Source organism: Scophthalmus maximus, chromosome 5 (genome assembly GCF_022379125.1).
Source record: "Scophthalmus maximus strain ysfricsl-2021 chromosome 5, ASM2237912v1, whole genome shotgun sequence".
Taxonomy (NCBI): Eukaryota; Metazoa; Chordata; class Actinopteri; order Pleuronectiformes; family Scophthalmidae; genus Scophthalmus; species Scophthalmus maximus.
The window spans coordinates 11,780,643-11,805,000 of record NC_061519.1 but is presented as its reverse complement, the minus strand read 5'-3'; the positions used below and the strand labels follow the sequence as shown (position 1 = coordinate 11,805,000).

The window sequence follows — 24,358 nt, the reverse complement described above, 5'->3', positions numbered from 1 at the left end:
CCTGCACGCACCCAAGGACAGAAACACCCCCGGCAGGGTGAGGCACGATCCTGACACGCGTGTGCACAAATAACAAACACAGACTGGATGGAAACAGACAACAATTTTTGCCTATGTCCCCCCCTTTAGAGAATGAGTGCTCTGCAGGAGCTACAGCTGTTGGAGATCATGTGCAGCTGTTTTCAGGAGCAGAGTCGGGACACTGTTCGTCAGCTCATGTTCTCCGCCCTCTTCAGTCTCCAGGGCAACCAGGCAGACGAAAGCCGCATGGCACTGTTAGGCAAGTTGGTCTCCATGGCGGTCGCTGTGGGCAGGAACCCTATCTTGGAATGCGCTGCCACCTGGCTACAGGTGAGGATTGAAACAAGCACGCACACACTTCTTTATATTCCAATTTCATATTTGGATGCGTGTGTACTGAATGTGGTTGTGTTTGTGTCCTGCAGAGAACCCACCGCGTGTACTGCGTACGTCTGGCGCAGGTGCTGGTGGACGACTACTGCAGTATGGTGCCAGGCTCAGTCCCCACCCTTCAGAACATCCACGGCGCCAGCCCGCGCTTCTGCTGCCAGTTCATCACTGCTGTCACCACCCTCTATGACCTCACCTCAGGTAATGTGGTGGGACCACACAGAAGTCATGCAGATGCAGTACATTGTCAAGTACCCCTAAATGTTATCGTATTATCTCATCTCAAATTTTGGATAACGTTTTGTCATTTTTATGTGTGTATGTGTGTGTGTAGAGGAGCTCACCCCTCCGCTGGAACTCCTCCAGATGATTGTGTCGTGGATCCAAGATGACCCTCGCCTGGTCCTGATCACCTTCCTGAATACGCCCCTGTCTGGCAGCCAGCCAATTAGCTCGCTTGACATCACACCATTGGGGGGGTTGATGCGTTGGTGTGTCAAGGCGCCGCTGGCTTACAGGAGAGAAAAGAAGCAGGCCCTCACTAATGGCAGCGCCGAGAATGAGCAGGAGGCGGGGCCTCTTCTCTCTGCACTTCATCTTAGTGTTTTACAGGTGTGTGTGTGTGTGTGTGTGTGTGTGTGTGTGTGTTCCTAGAGGAATTCAGATTTACACATTTAAAGTTTGTTGAGCACTTTACTTTTGGATCACTGTGTATTTTAGTCTGCAAATCATACTAATTGAAAGTTATCCCAATGTCCATCTCCTGCTGCATCTAGGTCTTCATGCTCCTGCCAAATATACTAAACGAGAAGGGGCTTTTCGGCCGCCTCGCGCTGCTCCAGTTGGAGTCCTTGGCTGCGCTGACCTCTGACCTTTCCAGACTGTTGGACCAGGCCGACAAACATACACACACATCATCCGCAGACACACAGGCCTTGTCCCAGCTGACCCTGGACCGGCTGGCACAGGCCCTGCAGGTGGCCATGGCCAACGGAGCCCTGCTCTGTTCCAGAGGTAAGAGCGTGGATAGAGGCGGTAGGAGAATAACAGTAGAGTACAGTAGTGATAGTTGGCCAGGAAAGTCAAGAAGACTGCTGTGACAGGACGACTCCTGCCAGGTGATAGTTTGGACCGAAACTCCACAAAACAGTACTTTTCTGGCCCGAAATAAGATCTGAACTGCAGTTAATCAAATCCAGCTCAGTGCAAGAGCTTTCACTTCCAACAACAAAGATGTTTGATTTGAAAAATCTGAACTAAGAATTTTTGTTCAGTTTTTATACTTAAAGCTGGTAGTTGTAATTATGTGATTGACAAATCATTAATAAATCAGTATTAATTACTTGCAGCAGTGATGTGTTTTAAAATGTAATAATGTGTATGTAACCAGATTCATTGTTGGGGATTGATTTGGGGAAACATTATTGTTTTCATCATGTTATTGTGTTTCTGTGCTGACTACTTGTCACGTTGTCTCTGTAGAGGATCTGAGAGCCATCTGTTCCCGCCTCCCCCACAACAAGTAAGAACCAAATCCATGTTTTATTGATTTTAATACATAATTTCCACTGACGACAAGATTGTTTTTTTTAATTCTAGAAATGTATTATAGTAGTGGTGAACTCATAAACTTTCCAGCTTAATAATAAAAAATAAAAAAATTAAAGCAATTTTGTTCAAAAATCACTTAAAATGCAACTTAAATTGAATATAGATTAAACTCCTGTAATTTAAAATTTGGGAATGACATATTTCTAGTAAGCACCCTTACTGGAAGCACCCTGCCAATGAATGTCTTTGTGGTGTTGAATTTTTACACATGCACACTTATTATTATTATTTATGTAAAGAATTTTTTTTTTTATGTGAAAACATATAACTACTCTGTATTATTTGACTTAAATAAGTTAGCATGTTTAGGAAGAGTAATCGAAATCAGAAGCTAAAAGAGAGCTGTGCAGCCCTTTTGGTTCATTATAAATGTAGTTTTGACATGGGCCCTTTGTATTATGGAGGTGTCTAAACCTGCAGATTAGTTTTGTTATATTTTATAAATGTGACTTATACCTGTTTTTTTCTTCTCTTCTCTGTGTGTTCTTGCTTTGTTGTGTTCTTTGTACGTCTAGTTTGCTCCAGTTGGTGTTGTCAGGCCCGGTGATGTACTACAACAACATCCACACCCCTCCGCTGGCCTTCAGCCCGCATGCAGCTCACTCCCCCATCGCCTCGCACCCCACACACCCGGCACACACCCCACACACGCCTCTTGCCACCCACCCCTCCTCTCACCCTCAGTACCCCGGTCAGCCTTTCATGACGGGGATGCCCTTCCCCTTCCGGCCCAGCCACTAGAAGGAACCATGTGCATCTCGTTTGCAGAAGCAGTGGGCGTGAGTGTTGATTTTGGGTAATGACTGTTGTTGTCCTCTTGTTGACATGTATGAATTAATGTGTGAATGAGAATTATGCGTTATGATGTTACTAATCTTATTTGTGTCCGAGAAAGTCGGCGAGGCTGGCGTGTTTGTCCAATAAATATTTTTTTACTTGACTCATGGTGTTGTACTTTATCTTACCACTTGTGGTCACTGTTGTCATGGCCTGTGAACAGGCCTGCACTTCAGCACTTTATTTGGAATTTTGCAAAGTACAACATAGCATGGAACTTTATCTGTGCTTTACACTAACTACTTATGCTAATATGCTCCACAATATTTTGACTCTCTTGAACAAGCTTTAAACCAATATCTCAACGGATATATTTGCCTGAATGGTTGGAAACAGAAGTGCCATCAAGTGTTAAAAAATAAAATGAAATAACCCCTGCATTTTAAGTTACATAAGTGCAGGGACACGCCAACAGAAGCTCAAACAAACACAAAAAGATACCGATAACCGAAGGTAGACTGACTGTCTCATCAGCTTCAACCTCGATGAGTTCTATTACGTAACGAACGATGTTAGAGCCAAGCCCTGGGTGCATGAGGTTGGCCGTGTTTTGGGACAGATAGTGTATCGTTTGTCTGCAGCACAGCAAAAAAAAAAAGGGGGGGGGGGGCTGATCAACCTTCCACTGGACTGAAGCTGCCCTCATCCGAAATGAGAATTGCATCATCCACGACGGTCTCTGCACAGCAAGTGTGTTTAGGACAAGCTTGTTCTGGAGATTCAGATGCAGTGTGGTTATTGGGATACTGATGGGCTTGTGTGATGTGTCTACATCCCCCTTTCACTTCCTCTATATTTAATATAATGTACGGACTGGGATGCAAATAAACATACTGAAAGGTCGCTTGTGTGCGCCCATGCTCACTGCTGTTAGAACAATTCTAACTCACTACTTCCTTATCTGTTTTTACTCAACGCGTCTCGCTGTGGTGCAGCTGTAATTTCTTAAACACACCGTTGAACTGAACGTGCCAAGACGCCAAGTCTCGCATCCACCGTGGGAGTGCGTCTGCATCCCAGCTGTGGCATCACACATTGTTTCTCCCAAGTGTTCAGTGGCTACTGTTGAAGGCTGATTGTACCGTGTTCACACTGAGAGATTGTACTGGCTGTGGGCCTTCCCCCTGCAGAGCTCATGGGTGGGACAGTGATAAGGATATCTTCTGCATTTACTGTTAGGCCAAGGGAAGGTGCGCGGCAGATAATATTCAAGTGAAAAAGGCGTGATCGAAGAAGAGAGTGGGAGTTTTGTTTTTGTAAATCTTACAGGTGCTGCTGGGTGGACTCCAGATTCTCTACGATCAAAATTATCTTTTCCATTCAAACTAATGTTTGAAGTTTTATGATCATATGTGGGTTTGACAGAGTGAGCAAAGCTCAGAATAATTGATTGATTATAAATTATTTGGTCTCCTACCATATCATACTGTATTTACCTAATTATTCAACCTAACCTAATTCAACATAAAAAAATAAAACAACATCTAATCACGTAGATGCAGTTTGACGGGGAAGAAATAGAGGCCCATTTTCAATGGGGTTTCAGAAGTGACCTTGGCTTGTGCTGGTCTAGTTCCCTCTTGCAGGTGTGCACTGTGGTTGTGTGGGAGTGCCTGTGTCAGCAGCTGCCGAACACTGGTTTCCAGTAAGGAAGAAAAAACCTCCCAAGGCCAAGCATGGAATTTGAACCACAGACGACACCGGGCCAACCATAAACCAGATGGGTGAACCTTCACTTTGAGCCACTCTGAAAAAAAACTTAGACATTTGCCCACGAACTCCTACTCTCCTTTTACCAGATCAACGAGACTTAACTTAATTTCAAGGGTGGAAAAAAAGCCTTATAACCGATTCATGCTTGAATCAACAGCAAGGCAGAAGTGAAGAAGGCCAGGCTGATTCCCACTCACTCGTTTCTTTTTGCAGGTGTTCAGCGTTTCATCTTCTTATACTCTCTGTCCTGAACACGGTAACACACGACACAGAAGCCTGGAAATCACCTGCAGTTTCAGAATCGACCCAGCACCTGGTCATTTGAAAGTACTGTAGTCGAAGGAAGTCGTCAAACTGACTCGGAAATCATGTAATTCACAGTATACTGTAAGTGCACATAGCTACAGTAGATATACACACACACACACACACACACACACACACACACACACACACACAGAATAATGTATCATTAACAGGCCTGTTTTGTCAGATCTTACAACACAGGACTTGATCCATAAACGATTCTAAGTCCGGCTGTGGTTTGTGTGAGACTCTGAGAGCTCCCTCATTTGCCTCTTCACTGGGAAAATCACCACAACTCAGTTTACTGTACATTTAGCAAAGCCTGATTACCTCATAATTGTCTCCACCACAGAAACTAACAGATTAGAGCCTTATCTGGGTTGTTTGGTGGTCTTTAGAAGCATTAGGAGAAACAGAAGGACATATTTCTTTGTCATACAGTACGGAGCTTCTTCGACCCAAGGTTGAGATGAGAAGACGGTTCATTAGCAGATGTACAGATGAATAGCTGTAGCAAATTTCAGAGCAGGTTAAATTTTTTTAATCTCAATCTTGTAACAAACTGTGAGAGTCAGGGAATCATCAAAGTCAGTAGTCTGATTTCATCCTTTAGGGAACTTGAACATCCCAACATTTCATGGAACTGTAGTTGTTGTGGACTTTGCCACAAGAATTGTTAAAACTCTGAAATCAGACATTGTACTACTTACAAGGAGCTTTCATCTGAAGTTTCTCAAAGACTGACACAAATACTATGTGAAACAAGGACACTAAGTGATATTTACTCACAAAAGGGGACGTAATCGGGTGAGAATTCTTATCTCTGATACAACACAGTGACTTTAGTCCAGAGTTGTACAGTAGTGTGCATGTGTTCCTTAAAAAAAGTTTTTCTTTTATTGGAAAGTCATTTCCAGTGAAAGTCAACAGCCACCTCCACCTTGCTTTGCTATGCTATTTTTTTCTGGGAAAACCTTTCCTCCACTGCTTTTGCACAGTTGGAGTGTTGATATAGTGGGTACCGATACTGTGTAAACCTATTCGCTTGCTGTGCTTCTCACCTCCAACAGACAGTGTGAGTTAAAACAGTTCAACCAAACAGGTCGGGCCAAAATGACTTAGTTATTGCCTGACGGGTCGAGCACTATAGTGATTTCACATTCTGACTGCAGTCTCTATGGTGACTTTACATTCTTGGCCGGGCGACTGCGTAAAACTGCAACGACGCCTTGCTGTAAAAAATGATGCTGAACTTTCAGAGCTCTAAATCCTGAACAGTGAGACTGCTGTTTCCAGGAGACGACAGGAAAGATTCCCAGCATGTCCACCGTTTTGTTACGCAGGAGATATACGGTAGCTATGTGAGTATCTTGCGTACAAACTGTTGTAAAGAACTTCAAAGTTACATGTGCTGTTAATGGCATCCCAGAAATCCAATTTGTTTTTGTTTTTTAAGCCTCATCGGCTCCTCTTCCATGTCACAGAAAATGTGGGAAAATAATAAACAACTAAAACCAGAGCTCAGACCACCCAATGACCGGTTTTCACAAAATACATGTTGGCAGCCCGACACCAAGTACAAACATGCAATTACTGAAGACACCCAAAAGAGCAATTATAGGGGACCGTAACACAGCCCCACAAAGTCTGTGTTTACTCAATAATCAATAATTTAAACTAGTGGTAAATAAACCAGATTGCAAAACCGAGAATCAAAACATAGAAAGAATCATCTGTTTACAAAAATTTACTAATAATTTACCACAAGTGGCGACTACTGTGCTCCTGCCCACCACAAATGCCCAATCACAGGGGTTGTTGATTTGTCAACCCCGTCTGTAAAACCGAGGGGAGCTGAGTGTTTCTAAACCTTGCACTTTAGGCCTAAATTGTATGGCACAGTAACACATTACCTCCTGCATACTGGCAGTGCGCTTGTGTGTCAAATAAAGGAAAAGGTGCAGAAATGGTCCCAGACATCTTGACTGCCAACAAGCCCACACTTCCTTTCCTTTTCCTAGAGCTGATATTTTCACAGCTGCCGAATGAAGAGAATGTTATTTTGTGGTTTCAGTCCGAACAGTCCTGGCACATTGGTATTATGTTTGTTCTCGTTTCAAGGTGAGCAGCGGATAAGCGTCGCCAGTTTGTCTGTCACACATCAGGGGCCACTCAAAGTAACCCTTTGCTGAGAACCCCCGGGCACCTGCCCAAACTAGAACACTTCTATGGTTATAGTGTTTGTGTCTGATGATTTGAAATATAAAATGTATATATTTATTATTATCTATTACATTTTGGTGATAGAGCTGTCATTCTAAATATATTTTTCATATATCATTCCTTATATTGGCCATATTCAATTTCATATTGCAAGCATTTCGTGCAAATTGCTAATGTGTAGCTGAAGCCAACAATGCTGCATCATGGGTTGGATATGGGTTTTAGGCTCTGCTGGACCACTTCAATGAGTCACATTGAAGTGGTCCTGGCTTTCTTACATTTGGTAACAAGGTGAAAGGATCTATTTCAAACCCAAGCCTACCAAACAGCGACTGAAAACTGAATATAATTTAAAGACAAAATAAGAAAACTGGAAATAAAAGTCCACTAAGTCTAAAAGTGGGGTGTTCTTTAGGGGTGTAAATAACCACAAAACAGCCAGGTGACCACTTTCACTTGCGTGCACTCCGTTTTTATTATAGGCACAATTAGAAATTGTACCACATGTACAAACTAATCACTGTAACCAGTCAAGCTGTCGAGGCAGGAGAATCAGTCAGGGGAGCTGAGCCACAAAGAACAAATGGCAATGGAGGCGGAGCAGAAAGACCACAACATCTCGTGTATGTTAACTTGAGGAATGCATGGTCAATTAAATTTGAATGTATTATTAAGCGAAGCTGCAACTAATAGAAAAATGTCAGAAGGGTTTTAGGAAAGAGTTGGGATACTTTGGATCAGTGGTTTTGTTTTTTAGAAAAAGTTCATGATATGATGGACTTTTGATGGAAGTGCCCATGTCTTGCTTTTCTTGTGTGTCACATAGCCTTTTGTTCAATCAAAAAGTGTGCAAAGGTCAAAGTTCAAAGCAAAGATAGTTCAAGAGAACAGCAAGAAAACACTGCTAAGGAAATGCTTGCTTTGCCCCCCTATAAATTGTCTACATCACCATGTAACATGAAACATACGGTGAGACATGTAGTTCAAAAACTGCAAGGAGAAATAAGGAAAGTTGAAATGTGGGATGGAATGGGGATAGAAATGTTCAGCTGAAAAAATAAAACTCATATTCTTTGCAACAGCAAGAAACCGAGAAGTTTCTGGCCTGGAGTTTTAGGTCTTTGGTAAGGTGTGTCCAAGGTGTACTCACAATTTGTTATTCATTGTTATGTGGATTTACTCAAAAGCAATAGAAGAATGTGCTGTGCTCATCATCTATCTTATGGGTATGTTGGATTTTATATATTAGATGTCATATATTAGGATCAAACTATTCAAACCAGAGTGAAGGGGCATCCCATGGCAGCAACACTGGATACATTTGCTTGTTAGGCGGTGTAATGTGCAGCAACCACATCAACACTGTCAAACACTACAGACTGTAGAGCTGTGATAGATGAACTTCACAGAGGAAAGACATGATGGAGGAAATGCAAAGATCGGAGGTAAGAGACAGACCGCTCTATCGACGTCTTGCGAAACAGGGGAAAAAAATAGATGAGTTCAGTCTGTGATCGGGACGACGCCGGAGCTAACAGAGGCCGGTAGGTGGCAGTAAATCACCCGCTCGGATCACAGCAGTAAAAGATTCTGGTAGAAGAAGAGGAGGAGGAGGAAGTGAGGCGGGAAGAGGAACTCGGGCCGCCACCGTGGCTATAAATAGAAGCAGCGTGTCCAAGGACACCGGCAACCTCGTGAAAGAGCGCGCACGGCGAGGAAGCGTCGAGAAGCGGACCCTCGTGTCATTACTGTCGGTTTTCAAGACAAGGTAAATCATTTTTATCAGTGTCAATGGTTACAGCTGAGCCGGAGAGTTATGAGTTATGGTAATATAGCTATGAAAGCGGTCCTCCGCGGGAAACATTTAGGCCAACGGTTGGAAACGGATCTTTTTTTCTTTTTTTTTCATTTTGGGATTCCGCGAATAAATGGCAATAATATCGCACGGTCCGTCCGTCCCCCGTTTCGAGGCCAATGCTATGAATGAAATGCTACCGTTGTCGCGCCGCCTTCACACAACGCGCCTTCCTGGTGTGGTGAGTCGACCGCGGCGTTGCTGTCACGCCGCCGACGCGACTACGGAGCCATTACGGCTCGAGCCGGAAGTCACGTTCGCCTGCGCTCGGGGGGGGGGGGGGGGGGACGGGTGTCGGGTCGCCGCTCGTTGACCTTGGCACACGGTAATAAGCCGCCGCGCAGACAAGCAACTACACGGACGATGCTCGTGGCCCCGACCCCACTGACCACACAGGTGACGCTGCTCTGTCTGTCGACATATGGCAGCGAGGGACAGGAGCTTGACGTTGGGTGTGGATGAGCGGGGGGGGGGGGGGCTGTAGCCTTTTAATAAACTGTAATAATTGAATTGCATCCCGTCACCTGTAGTAGAGCAGTTATGCCTTGTTCATTACGTGTGTGTGTGTGTGTGTGTGTGTGTGTGTGTGTGTGTGTGTGTGTGTGTGTGTGTGTGTGTGTGTGTGTGTGTGTGTGTGTGTGTGTGTGTGTGTGTGCTTTTTTTCCCATCTAGTATTAGTCAGCTGAGCGTATATTTTACTCCAACAAATCTTCAGCCCCCCTCGAGCACAACGGTTTGTAGGTGTTGAGTCTGACAGTCGTGCTGCAAATATACCCGTGCAAGTTGCCCAGGAGGCGTGAAAGTTGTGATCCACTGTTTGGAGACTAACCGTCCGACCGGTGTCATAGAAGAGAATATCATCCTCACATGATCCTCGTCAAACTGTCGTCTGTAGCTGAGTGTGCTGCTGCTCTCAGTTTCCCCTGAGCTTCTTGGAGCCCCCCCCCCCCCCCCCCCCCCCCCCAGTGTGACTCTCACATGATTTGCCACTACACAATGACTCTGACTTGCCCCTGACCCCTCTCCCGCCTCCCACCACCATTCCCTTTTTCCCCACCATCTTTTTTGTCTCCCACGCTTTGCCCCTTTCCTCCCCCCGTCTTCTCCTATCACCGTCTCCTTTATCTTACTTTTTTTTCACCTCGTCAATGGTTACTTATTCCTAAATCTCTGTTTTCTTATTTGGTCCTCGCGCCAACAAGGCCAAGGTTGTTCTGGAAGAGGTCCATTTTAAGAAATTTGTATAACTTATTGTATTTTGTTTAATTTTATGGTCTGTAGGATAACATTTAAAATGAAACTATTAAATAAAGAAGAAAATATTTCAAGATTTTCTGTTTATGACTATTAGACGTGATAAGCAGTGTAATAGTCTTTTTTGTGTCCATTTATTCAAAGTTTTAAAGTAAAGGGCATAATTTGTTATACTTCCAATTAACTGTCAAATCTTGTGCAATCCACTAAATTGGAAAGTGTGATGCAAGGTTTAATTGCGTAAGACTTTTCCTGTCAGCTGCAGGTTATCATTACTGAGTCAATATGGCTTGGAATGAAGAAGTCATGTCTTTTGGCCAGATGTAGATTTGATAAAATCACATCATCCAGTTTTAGGATATTTGGTATCTGATTAACCAGGTAGATTTCAAATGTTGTCAAGCAGTTTCTTTTGCAAAAACAGTTGAATACACAAATAACTTATGGGAAGTACGGGTGTATTAACACTAACAGCGTGGCCATTAGATGATGGCAAAGGCCCTCATAGGCTAGGTCTTCAACAACATAATGATAGTTATTGTGTTGTTATGCCTATGGCACGTGTCAAAGGTTGCATGGTAGCTAGTAATAATTGCCATGTAATGTTTAGGAGATATTTGGTAAATTATATTTTCGGCAGTTTAAAATGCATCACTGCACATGACTGTCATTTTACAGTGAAATAAAAGTGCATGGTCACACTTTGGTTGTTGGTTTAGTTTAATAATATATTAAATAAATGTGTTTGATTCCGCTATTGTGAGGGAGTGGTGTTTTTGCGCCTCAGTGACCCTCAACTGAGTTGTGTAGTAGTGGTGTTGTAATGTTAGAACAAAAGTCTTCTTGCCAAATCTTCAGTGACTGTTCAGTTACCAAGAATTTCCTGAGGAAGCTACCCTTGCAACACCTTTTGCTTTGGAAACATGAGAGATTTTACACAGAGGCATTTGATCTGTCCGCAGGGCAATGCAGTCCTTGAGGATGAACTTAAATCATGCAATGGCAACTATTTCAAGTGTTTTACTTGTTATTTTGCCATGTTTTCTACTTTCTTGGTTATTCTTGTAATTTGGTTTGCGCTATTTTTAGGGGGGGGGGGGGCGATTCCCATTAAAGTTGAGCATGGCAGGCTGTTCCACTTACTTATATTTTATATTGGCCTTGCCAACAATTGCCCAGTATGTAGACATCTAAAAGCTGCATCCTTTTAAAGATCAAGAGACCATGTCTTCTTGCCTTCATCTTAGCATGACTGTCGAAACAGGTTATGCCTGGTTGTGCAGTTCCCAGAAGGGCGTGACTCAAGTTTGGGGTTGCTATCTCTGTTGCACACACGAAAAATTATTCAATGGCGATGCAAGTCATGCCGCTTCGACGTAGTTCTGAGACTGATAAAAGAAGATTGACCTCATCAAAGAGGCTTTCACTCTTCAGTTCAGCGTAATGTTAATGTTCTGTGCACATATATGACATATGCATACTTTCTTTTTTTTAATATATAGATATTGCCAATGTCCACAGGTCTCTCAACTAAAAGAGATCCTAATCTGATTAAAGTATTAGCTCTCCTAAGACCAGGCATGTTTGGTATGTAAGATTATAGACATTGCTCCGTCCACCTTGGAGAGCAATTAGCTTTACAAAGAAACTAATCCTGGCCTCATACCAGTTTCTAAAGGCCATAGTAGTCAATGCCACAACTTCAGGCTGCGCTGAAGAGAAGGCTATGGCGTAGACTGTCTGCTAACATGTATCCTTGTCCATAAACTAGTTAACTTAAGTTGTGTTGGTGACCTTCAGAGCTAATGCCGTATTTAGTGAGGTAACCTCAGCCCCTCAAGGTTACATAAGTCAAGTCAGTCCTTCCTTGGGCTGTCTGAGGCCACGCCATGTTCTAAAGTTGGCTGTAATTTATGAAACCTAGAATAGCCTGAAATGGTTTGTGAGCCAAGTGATTGTCTGGCCAGGCTCCACCATTCCTGTTGCCTCATTTGCTACAATTGAAACTTTAGGCTTTGTATCTATGCTGTCTTGGAAGCATGCTGTTGGGAGCTCATCAAGGCCACTTTTTGGCGCTGACTTTAGGGGCAGTCCAGTCTGCGTGAGGGCCCCTTGGCATTTGCCCACACAAGCTCCCCTCACGCAATGTCCAGTCTGGGTTCTCCTTCCAGTGGAGTTGGTAAATTTGACTGAAAGGGTCATTAATAATTTTCCTGTGGTGTGACTGCACAGCACACATTATAATCACTGTGTCTCGTATTTGAGCTTTACCTCCAAACTTGACAACCTTTAAGAATGTAGGTTTTGCCTGGGCCTATTGTTAACAGAGCAGTGTTCTCTGTGATTTATTTAGTCCAAAGTTTAACCGGTTTAATCCCTGAAGCCATATACTTCTTGCACACAAGTTGAGTTAAAAGCTGTCGGGATTAACCTTCTCCAAGGCTCGATAAGACCAGGTTTTTAAAGAGGTTTTTGTCTGTATGGTTCTTTTTTTGAAGGTCAGACGAGGCAGGAGAGGTCATGTGGTCTCTCAGTCAAATCATCCTGTCTGCCCATTAAAACTGGGTTTAGGGTCAGATAAGAGTTTCTGTGTGACATACTGCCGGTTGTTTATGGAAACACCTTTTCTTTTTCCCCGCTATCACAAGGTCACCCTTGAAAGTTACTTGATAAATGCTTTGAATGCATCAGACTCATTTGGTTTGTACTAATTTTGGTGAAAAGGGTTGCTGCAGGACTTCTGTACTGGCTCATTTCAAGAATCAGGCTTTGTATTCAGGTGGATTTATAAAATAGTCAGTGACTGTGGTCACTCAAAGGCTGTCTGTGTCCAGCATTCGAAAAGGATTATGTGCATTCATGACAGAAATTAAGATATTTGCAACATATCTACTACTGGTCAAAAGCTTAACAACAATTACATTTTCCTGTTTTTATCAAAATTTGGGCAGATCAAGTCCAGTAAATAACCTTAGATGGTACAAAGGTAATCTGTGAGCTTACCTACGTATAAAAAAATAAAAATAGGTCACCAAAAAAGCAAGATGATGAAAAACAACCTATACCAGCTTCACATGATAGAAGACCAGCACAGACTCCAGACATTAACCCTATCAAGCTAGTTTGGGATGAACTGTGAGATTTGACCCATCTGACTTTCCATAGTTGAAGCACCATACAGAGCAGGCCTCTCTCCTGAGGACTATCATATCCATGGCTCTTATTCCACATGTTGTGCATTATCATATTTAAGAAAATATACAGAAGACTTGTATTTCAGCTCTTGTTCTTCCGTTGAACTGAAACGCTACTTTGTTTGGCTTGTGGGAAGCTAGTTATGCTGTTATTGTTTTCTTCTGGAGTTCACATGGCATGGGCTCTCTGTTGACCTGTGCAGGACACTGGTCTTTTGTGCTTAGAAACAGTGCTGTCTTTCTGGTTAGAAGCAAAGGAAACCCAATGGATGTTGGACCAGAGGTGGGATGTGTTCTTTGGACACCCTGTTATTCCCACAAGAGAATCGATTAAAGTGTGTACACATTGCAAAAATGTAATATTTCATGTAATACTCCTTAAGTCTTTCACCAAGTATGAAATGGCCATTCTTCGTAGACTTGAAGGTGGCTGTTAAATAATCTTAAATTTCCAGCCTCAAAGGCTACAGTCTACAAGTCTGACGTTTTGTTTTGCTTCCATTTTCAGTATCTCGTGAAGCAGCAATGGATCAGGCAAGGTCAACGATATCCAAATTTGTAAGTATTGTAACTAGTTCTACAACCTGAATCTTGAAATGACTAGATTTGTTTCAGGAATTGTCCCTCTCTTCACAGGATGTTTTGGTTACCGGCTCTAAAATTAGAGTTGCTATGAATGGCCATGTTGTATAAGTCAATGTAAAGTATTTTATTATTCTTAGTTGGAACTTACTTCTTTTTAAAATTGATTAAGTAGAAGCACTGGATCTAGATAAATGTAAGTACGTAGTTTTAATCTATAATGCTTTTATAGATCAGTCAAAAGCCACAAAGTTGTTGATTGCCAAGCTGTGAAAAAACCCTTTGATTGGTGTTTATTATTTTTGAGGCTTTACTGCTTTCTGGTAGCGATCACAGCGACAGTTGATAAGTAACAGGCTGAACGATTCAGTCGTGGTTCCACCATTGGTGAACTACCTTGTGCCTGAACACAAACAATCGGACACAAATGGCATAATAAGTATAGTTTGGAAATAATTTTTACATTTTCAATTTGGGCTGAAATTTGTAATGAACATAAGAAACTTTAAGAATAATTTGTATTCATGTAATAAATTGATGCTGAAAGTTTAAAGATGATGAGCTCTATTTGTATTTTGCTTTTACTTGATATTCAATGTTCCTGCAGATAAGACTCATGAGAATGTTTTACTTTTGTAAATGGTATTGTCATTTCTTTAAGCCCAATAACATTAGTATTATTTGTCAGAAAACACGGTGTAAATCAAAAGTGTCCTCTTTACACAAAATCAACTTAATCATAAATCCTTTCCTCCTCCCCTGCATTTTTCTGCCATTACAGCTAAATGGAGAACCACACTCCTACACACGTTTCAACTTGACTCAGAACATGGAAGGCGACAATAGCCAGGTGGAGATGAAGCTGTCGTCTGACATGGAGGAGGAAGTTGGGGGAAATGGAGTTGGGGAACATCTCAATCACAACCCGACCAACAAACCCTACATGACCCAAAGGTTAAGACGCTCGCCCAAGAACCTCTGCTTCATGGCAGCCGCAACCCTCCTCATCTTTATCATCGGTAAGTGGGTTTTTGTATTGACAAAGTTTATATTACGCGTGCATTACTCCAAAATAACTTGTGGCGCTCCACAGGGATCAATCTTGGGACCCCTGCTTTTCTGTATTAATATCAATCTCTATCGGTGGTGTCATGAGAAGACACAGTATGTCTTTTTCCCCTTGGGCTGAATGATGCATAACTTCATTCTGATGTGTCCCCTGATGAGACCAATCTGTGGTTATTTCCCCCTGACATTGACCGTTTATGCATGTTCCTTACTTAAAACCACCTTTTCCTTACAGGATACTTGATTGGATACTTGGTCCATCGAAAGAAGGACTTTGCTCCCACCGCCGCAGCCTCCACAGTGCCTTTTATAGATGCTGCTCCTGTTCTCCAAGAGACAGGTGCCGCCCCCCTCATGAACTGGGATAATGTCAAAAGCCTCTTGGCTCAGAAACTCAGTGCAGCCAAGTTTGAAGCCGTCTTTAGGTAAATCTAAACCCTCACACACAGTCTACTGTGAGGAAGTGTTGGCTTCTTTCCAAAATGACTACTCTTGGAAATTGTTTTTTATTTGTCTTGTTGATTTCATAATTTCCTCTTTTACCATTTCCTCTTTTCCCCCCCTCATCATTTGTTTCCTCCTTTTTTGCAGTGATTTATCCAGCACCAATCACCGAGCTGGTTCCCCTGGTGATGAAGTTCTTTGGAACAAGGTGTTCAATAAGTTTATAGAATACGGTATGGACCCCTGGATTGATAGGCACTATGTCAAGGTTCAGGACCCCCCAGTTTCTGGATCCAACAGATTTGTCTTCAAGGGTGGTTTGGAGGAGCGTCCAGATGGATTCCTCTCCTATAGTGAAAATGGAGAAGTGACGGTAATCTACAAGCTAAATCAAGTAGAGAACATTTTGAATAATAAAGAAGAGATGATGCGCTCATTTATCTGTTTTATTCTTTCTCTTATTTCGATTAAGGGTGCTGTTGTGTATGCGCATTACGGTCAGGACAAGGACTTCATGATGCTGCAGAACAAGAACTTCAACCTGAGTGGAAGGGTCGTTCTGCTCCGAGCTGGTAGAATCAGTTTTGCTGAGAAGGTTGGTGGTTTTATTATGAAATATGACTTAGATATTATGAACTAAATAAAACAATATTCCTTTTTGTTCAGCTGTTTTCCCCTCAATCACTCTAAAGTAGGGACTTTTGAGCTGTAACAATACATAATAACTGAATTATGTTATGAAATATGAATAGTCCATGAATTCCCTTTTTGCTTCCAGGTAGCCAATGCTGCCAAGTTGAATGCCTCTGCTGTGTTGATCTACCCAGACCCCACTGATTACTCTATTGGAGACAACACTCCGCTCTTTGGACATGTGAGTTTTAGAAAACCTATGTTAGAACACTTGGTTTGTTTCTTTGTACGTAGGATGTTAAATTCATCACTTATGTACAGTTACCTTTTTTGAAGCAGTTTGAATATAACTGGTCGCATGGAGCCATATTTTGATCGGCGGTTCCCTGTTTGCTTTGTATTTTGTGTTAAACTAGTCTCTTTCTGAGCACAAGGGGAATCAATTCCTGCTGATGATTTGTTAGTCCATCACTGGTGCCAGCAAGAAATGTAGCATTGTGCCAGCAAAAGGCTGGGAAAGAGATGTAAACTTGGAAGTAATTACTGAATGTTTTGTTTTTGTTTTTCTGTTTTAAAAAAAAATATATTTAAAAAGCATTACAACAAGCCTCCATGCTATTGGAAAAATCTTTGTGGAAAACTTTGTTGTCACATCATTGCTGCTGGGCAAACTGTGTAAAACTTCTGTCTTTTCACAGGTCCACATGGGTTCAGGGGATCCCTACACCCCTGGCTTCCCTTCTTTCAACCACACCCAGTTTCCCCCTGTCCAGTCTTCAGGTCTGCCAAAAATCGTGGCTCAGACCATCACCACAGCCATGGCTACCAAAATTCTGAGGTAAAGCTCACATCTACAATGATGCCCCTTGAAGAGACTGAGACTCTAAATGATTGGTCTTGCATTCTTCGTGTTGGCTCACCCAGTGTTTATCATGTGTCCTGTAGGCAGCTGCAGGGTCAGGCTGCACCGGGAGAATGGGCATGCTACAACAAACTGGGAAATGACAGCGATGTTATAACTGTGGAGGTCAACAACGTTCTTGCTGAGAAAAAGATATATAACGTTTTCGGCGTCATCAAAGGCTTGGTGGATCCAGGTACAGTGAGACGCTTACTAAAACAAGAGATGCTGTGACAAGGAGTCAGTTTACTGAAAACAATGCAAGTAATGAGTGTCTCGTCGTTGTTTTTTTTTTTTTTTTTTTTTTAAGATCGGTATGTGGTCATTGGTGCCCAGAGGGACGCATGGGGTCCAGGTTTTGCTGCATCGACCGTTGGCACCAGCATCCTTGTTGAACTGGCTCGTTCCATCTCGGACATGGTGAAAAACGGTAAGTCTCTGCCTCAGTCGCTGCCGATGTTTAGTTTTTTAATATCAAACGTAGTGAGACTTTGACCCAAAAATAATAGACATAATATTGAGATCAGGTTCCACATAATGTATGCAATGAAAGAACGAAAGAAACTTGTTCTCAGAATCTGAGCACTTTGTTTTTTTAGCTCTGCTGTTTTAGTTAATGTTTTTTTTTCATCCTGGACAGATGAATTCAAGCCAAGGAGGAGCATTGTGTTTGCGAGCTGGAGTGCTGGAGAATATGGGAGTGTTGGTGCCACAGAGTGGTTGGAGGTGAGAATTGCATGATTTAATTCATAATTTTCTCGATCAACAGCTATTTTCTGCAGTAATGATTGAGTTTGCACTTCATTTTGTTATTTTAATTTTATTTTGTGTATTTTTAGGGTTACGTGTCCTCCCTGAGCATGAAGGCTTTCACCTACATCAACCTGGATGGTGTTGTAACAGGTATGCACTCCCATGGTCAGAAGCATATTGGACATCTTGTCGTCAGGTTTCTTACTCAACACTTTTTAGCAAGCAAATATTTAAGGTATCTCTAGCTGCTTATAGATATGCACTCAAGTCTGGACATTTCCCTGAACTTTTTCAGAAGGGCTGTATGTGAGAACGTCAAATGTTGCTCTTCCTGCCAGTCCCCCCTGTCAAATTTCCAGAGAATGTCCGAATGACCCCGTGTTAGAATACAGCAGGGAAATCTCTGGAAGATTCACAGCGAGTGAGGCAGCAGTTACAGTGAGAAATCTCTAAAACCCCATTGTGCTCGACCTGCTCAACATCAAAGGGCAGACGGACGCAGTTAGCGACTAGCTGGTGAACCTTGTGAAGTATTTAACAGCTACAGAGCCAGACATTCTGTTTACATACTAGAAATAAATAAATGATAATGTTGCTCTGTGTCTACTGTACTGGACGGGTAAATAAGTCGCTGTTTGCAAACATTTTTTGCCATATACTACTTAAGAGGTGATGAAATGTCAATGCTGAGTTCACAATGTAATACTTGTAAGTGTTCTCCTCCAGGTCACAAGGCATTCAAAGTAGCAGGCAGTCCCTTGATGCACAACCTAATTGAGAACACGCTGAATGAGGTGAGTCCCCAGCAAGAGGACATTCAGTCAATCTAATTTTTAGTAGCATCTATCGCAAATCTGCTGTATTGTTTGCGGTTCAGTAAAATGTCAGTTTTGCCACAATGTTGAGATGACAAACGTATACAATTGTTTGCTCCTCAGGTTGACTCTGCAACCAAAGGTGCATCTCTCTATTCTCGGTTTTCAGGCGGCAACTGGGAATCAAATGTGTAAGTCTGACCAGGCCGTTGCTTTCATCCCCATTCAGAGTGTCAGTATTTATACATCTCCGTGACATCCAAAGTTTTTTCACCGGTATCACGTCCTCAACTGGAATGTGTCGGCTTGCCGTCATACTAACCGACTGCAAATGTCCATGACCCAATCTTATTTCTCATTTGTATATTTTCCAGTTTGGAGCCTCTGAAGATGGATGATGCTGCATATCCTTTCCTCGCCTTTTCGGGCATTTCATCAGTGTCATTTAGATTCACCTCTGGTAGCGAAGTAAGTCACCCTGCTGAACTTAACATGAAACATTTTTTTATCCATAACCCAGCTTAAGCTTTGTACTTTTCCACCCCGTTAGGACTACAGCTTCTTTGGCACAAAGCTGGACACCCGGGAGAAGCTGAACTCTGTCACGGGCAACCAAGTTCCTCAGCTGGCTATAACAGCATCCCGGTTCGCAGGTCACATGGCGCTGAGGCTGGTCCATGATCATCTGTTGCAGATGGACCTGGTGAAGTACAGCAGGCTCATGCGTTCTCAGGTGTCTCAGATCAATGTTAAAGTAAAGAACATTCTGAGGGTGAGTGTCCACTTATTATCATGCAGCTATTATTTTACTTAATAAAGTAGTTACTCTCTTTGTAAATATGCCAGTTTACCTGTTTTAAATGTCATTTCATTAAGTTCATATCCCAAAATGTAGAGAGGATTCACATCCTTTAAATGGTGTTTATTCAAAACTCAAAATGTACCCTCGTGGATGCTGTTTGTTCTTCCAGATGAAGCCTCAGGTGCTTCCCAAGGCCTTGAAAGTAGTGTGGTTGGCCTCCGCCTCTGGCTCCTACAGCCGTGCCTCTCAGAAACTGGCATTAGACATTCAGAAAAGTGACCTGGAGAACATTGCGAAGTGCCGCCTCCTCAACGACCGCATCATGTCGGTAAGTTTAGTATTTTAGAAATGATGGATCAACTCTCAGCATGTCTTGAGTTGTGTGGTTTCATGAGAGATGAAGTATCACAGTTTAATGTGCTTTGCTCTACTGCAGTGTAGCTTTGAAAAACAAACTGTTTAATTTATGTTTTAGTTTTTTTGCTGAAGTTGCATTAAAAAACAAAAAAAACAAATGTCCTCCCTCTAACTTGTCTTGACCAAAGATTTAAGATTGTTTGACCAGTTGGAGGCGCCAGAGGAAAGAGGCAGCTGTGAATATTTGCAACTTACTTGCTGCTCATGGGTAATAATTAAAATAAAGTAATTTAGTGTTGAGGCAAATGTAATCTGTCTTTATAATTTCATCAAATAGAAATGTGACCGAGTCACTAATATTGACAAACTTAAATAATTATCCCCCAAATTTGCAGCTCCCCTTTTTCTTTCCACAACTTCATAACAAGTTCCAGCTCATTGCTGAGCTGCCTGTGCTACAACCTCACTGTTTTGGTTTGTCCACTTCCTGCTCGTCAGACCGTCAGTAAGAAACAAGCTGGTGCAGCAGCCAGTAGCTTATGCTTGTCTCAAAGATAAAGCCATGCAAGTCTAAGTACACATGGCCACTGATTCTAGTGAAATATATACTCTTGAGTGTGGTTAACCTAGCTTAAATTCCACACAAGTATTTGTCAGCCAGACTCCTACCACTTTACATTTCCATAGGCTATGGACTGTTAGGAATTAAAATAAAGTTTATCTCTCTAAAAGTTATACTTTTAGTGGACAAAAAGTGCTGAAAAAAATCTATCTGCGAAGATTATCCAAAGGAGGAGCATAGTATTTTAAATTTTCTAAGAAAAAAAAACAACCTCAATTTATGTCGCAGTTTGTCAAAAAAACTCAAAACCCCTCAACTTCACTACTTCTGGAGTTACTGCTCTCTTACATTGTGATGCAAAAGGAAAAAAACATTTCCCTCTTTCCATCATCCCTTGTTTCTACACTTGTTTCTTTAGGTGGAGAGGAACTTCCTGTCACCCTACGTTTCTCCCAAAGAGAGTCCTTTCCGCCACATCCTGCTGGGCTCCGGCCCCCACACTCTTGCAGCTCTGTCCAACCACCTCGATTTCCTCTGGACCGACCACCCTGAGGCAGATGCCGACTTGTTCCGCAACCAGTTTGCCCTGGCCACCTGGACCATTCAGGGCTGCGCCAACTCACTAGCGGGGGACATCTGGTCCTTGGAAAAAGACATCTAAACAAGAGAAAAAAATCCCTCTTGTTTATGGTTTGGCCCACTAATCCCAACTAGCGGTGTGAAAACCAGTAGCCTGTTACAACAGTAAGTTACACAGCTTTTAAAATCAAGGTTCGTAGGGAGTGATGAAAGTCTAAATGGATACCAAAATCACTGTCATCCCCTCTATCCCATACGTTTCAACATTTCATTGATGAGCCGCTTCATCGCCCTTCTCCATGAAGTCAAACATTAATGATAAAATATACATAAGCCTTCCGCCTTAACATTAGAGTTCAATAGGTCAATTTGTTTTCTCGAACTGGAGAGAAATTCTTTCATTTTATCATGTGGTACTTGAATACCACAATATTGAAAAAACCTTGGTGCTAATAACTACATTTAGATTCCTGCAGTAAATTATTATCAGGCCATAATCACAGGAATGACTGTGATTTCCAGCTTCACAGCTTATAAAATGTGAAATGACAGGACAATGTAATGGGTTTTCCATTTGTTTCACATGATGATAATAATAATAATTCACAACTGCTGGTATTTCCACTGCTGCTGTAGCCTCGTGTTCAAACCTGAGCTGTTTTTCGGTGGTAGCTATAATTTCATACTGTGCTGAAATGTGCTCGGCTCATTGTCAGAGGTTACTTAAAAGCACTTAGGATTAAGTTACAGTGACAACAGAAGTAGATCTGGGACGATCAGCAGTTACTGACAGCGTCAGACACTCAAAGCTGCATTAATCTTTAAAGTCCTAACTACATGCAGCAAATCTGTCTTTCAAAAAAACAAGGGAGAAGGTCTCCAACCATGTGGCACTGAAACAAAAACTGTCTTGTCTATTTATTTTGTTATTTATTTATCAGTGGCAGGGATCACTATAAATATATCTATTTTTTTTTAAAAATCTTTTATAAATAAAAAAAGTAATTATCGGGAGCAGTGCCTTCCATAATTATGACAGTTATACTGTTGAAATGACAAAAGCAGCATCTGCTAACAAGAAGTGTTCATGTCGACCGACAGACCAAGCTGCACTCAGAACAGTCGCACTCTTCTTTGCAGAGAAGTGTCAGGTGTTTTTTGTTTTTGTTTTTTCCCCAAACATAACTGACACTTGGGTCGGTCACGAGTCCCACCTGAACTCCTCGGGACGTCTCGTCAGTGCTGCGTCAGTGGACACTTCTCGTCCTGACAACATTATCGGGAGCAGTGCCTTCCATAATTATGACAGTTATACTGTCGAAATGACAAGCAGCATCTGCTAACAAGAAGTGTTCATGTCGACCGACGGGCAGTAACTGCACTCGGGACAATCGGGACTCTTCTCCGCAAAACACACAGTTTGCGGAGAAGAGTCCCTTCCCCCCCGCCCCCCCAAACATAACTGACACTTAGATGGTCACATCACAGCTGACGATTTTTAATATATATATTTTATTCTAATGAGCTCCTCGAGAGGTCTCGTCAGTGCTGGGTCTCTTGGTGCATGTACACTTCTTGTCCTGACAACATTATCGGGAGCAGTGCCTTCCATAATGGGAAAAAAAATTGAGGTAATTTTTTACCTGTGTGTATCGGAGGCAGTGCCCTCCATATTTCACTGTAGAGGTGGATGTTTTTTATTATCGGGGACAGTGTTTCCCATAATGTCTGTATATATTGCTACACAATGCACATGTGGTCTGCATCCTTTGATCCCCGTCTGTGATGTTTCCCCAGTGATGTCCCGCTGTTGTTGTTTCCTCTCAGACCAACTGCAGTCTGCAGCTTCTGCTCACACATCTGATCAGATGGTTAATGAGGTTTAACATCAGCTCTTGCGAAATATATTTCCCACCTGTCCTGCATGTCTTTAATCTGTGCTGGGTTTCTTTTTCGTGAGCCTTTTTGTCTCATTTTTAATCAAAATATTTTTGGTTGCCTACGGAACTGAATTCAGTTTTAATTGACTCTCGTATATCTGGGGCCGCTCTGGTCAGTGGTGTGGTTCAATATTTCTGGAGAACACGACCACTCTGCAGTTTGGGTGTTCTTCTTAATGATTTGGTCATTATGAACATACGTTCTATCTTCTGTTTATTGTGTTCATTCATTCTTGTTCAGAGATTTCCTTGTGCCTTTTATTTGTTTTGTGGCTGCTTTATTGAACTGCGTTTCTACATGCATTACTTTTTGGCTTTTTTTTTTTTCTTTAGTTTTGACATTTCTGTATTTGTTATTTTCCTGTTATCTACTAAAATCAAAAGTTAATGGTGTAAATGCCTGTTACACAATTAGATTTAAAAAATAAAATTTAAAGTTACAGGAAGGATGAAAATAATGACTAAGAAGTGGACTTAAAACATTACACTGGATGTTACAGTAGTTGATGTGCGCCTCCTTTCTTTAGCTAATCTGCTAAAGCTGGTCAGAATGTTATAGTTTTCAAATGTATTATGAAACCACCTGATGTTACACCTCTGTAGAAAAGCAGCAACTGTTTTAGTTCTGTAGCCATTAATATGATGTGCTGGAGGCTGCATTTCTTATATTGGCAACTCACTGACCACAAGGAAAACAAGTTAGAAAAAAGCCAATGTTATCCATGTGGAGCCATTGTTCTACTAAATATGTTTTTATTTGTATGGAGGGCGTTTAAATTCTGACAACCTGGATAAAGAATGTTTGGAAACTTGTTAAAATAACTGCATATTTCCCCCCATCAAACTGTATACAGGTTTGCTTAGCTTTGTTTTGCTGCAATAAACAATCACGTCATAACTGTTGAGATGTGGTTTGATTATTAGTTCACACATGTATCTGTATCTTAAACACCTTGTAGATTTACATGACTGTAGGTTATTGATTTTAAGTATGATGAGTCTTGTTGCTTGATTTACAAAAAAACTAATTTTGAAATTAATCTAAGAATAATTTGGTTATGCACCCATTCTAAAAGGAGTTGGCATGCACAGTTACACTTACAATGAATAAATCACATTTATAATTGAAGTGAGCAGAGTATCAGTGTAAAAGCTTGATCACTCTCACGTCTACCGTTTTCAAACAAACATTACATTGAAGCCTCAATTCCACACAAATGTATGATTTTCAAATGAACAGCCAAGATGTGTGAACGGTCCATGCACCTTTGGATTGACCAGGGACGACGGTACGGACCGAGGAGTTGCCTGTTGTGACCATGTTTGGCCACATGATGGAAACAGAGTCAATGTTTTCGCCCACATTGTAAAATGTATTCTCTGGGTTACTCCTGGACTGATGGTTTGGATTTAAATAGGAGCTGGTCATTTAAGTGTCGCAAACCTTTTTCCTCTTCAGGTCTTCGTGAGGATGGATTATTCACTGTAATAGCATACTTGTTGTACCTCAGCTTGAAA

At 41.9% G+C, this 24,358-nt stretch overlaps 2 protein-coding genes across 2 annotated transcripts in view; both read left to right on the top strand.

Annotated features, from left to right (window-relative positions):
• The window catches only part of ints15 (integrator complex subunit 15), a 3,699-nt gene extending 737 nt beyond the window's left edge, over window positions 1-2,962 (top strand). The window contains exons 2-8 of the mRNA XM_035634192.2: window positions 1-37; window positions 130-351; window positions 447-612; window positions 746-1,023; window positions 1,188-1,425; window positions 1,894-1,933; window positions 2,538-2,962. The exon at window positions 1-37 is cut by the window's left edge and continues 164 nt beyond it. Of these exons, the coding sequence (XP_035490085.1) occupies window positions 1-37; window positions 130-351; window positions 447-612; window positions 746-1,023; window positions 1,188-1,425; window positions 1,894-1,933; window positions 2,538-2,763 (1,207 nt within the window). The 3' untranslated portion in view covers window positions 2,764-2,962. The remainder of the gene's footprint in view (window positions 38-129; window positions 352-446; window positions 613-745; window positions 1,024-1,187; window positions 1,426-1,893; window positions 1,934-2,537) is intronic.
• A 5,760-nt stretch (window positions 2,963-8,722) lies between these two features.
• On the top strand, window positions 8,723-23,743 carry tfr1a (transferrin receptor 1a). The gene is made up of 18 exons (XM_035634435.2): window positions 8,723-8,869; window positions 13,913-13,962; window positions 14,768-15,005; window positions 15,290-15,479; window positions 15,646-15,871; window positions 15,971-16,093; window positions 16,277-16,372; window positions 16,830-16,969; window positions 17,077-17,228; window positions 17,343-17,462; window positions 17,673-17,758; window positions 17,872-17,935; window positions 18,512-18,579; window positions 18,724-18,791; window positions 18,975-19,068; window positions 19,151-19,372; window positions 19,572-19,730; window positions 20,740-23,743. Exons 2-18 carry the CDS (start codon window positions 13,930-13,932, stop codon window positions 20,980-20,982), a joined length of 2,322 nt encoding a protein of 773 aa, XP_035490328.1. The 5' UTR covers window positions 8,723-8,869; window positions 13,913-13,929; the 3' UTR covers window positions 20,983-23,743.
• The last annotated feature ends 615 nt before the right edge of the window (window positions 23,744-24,358 follow it).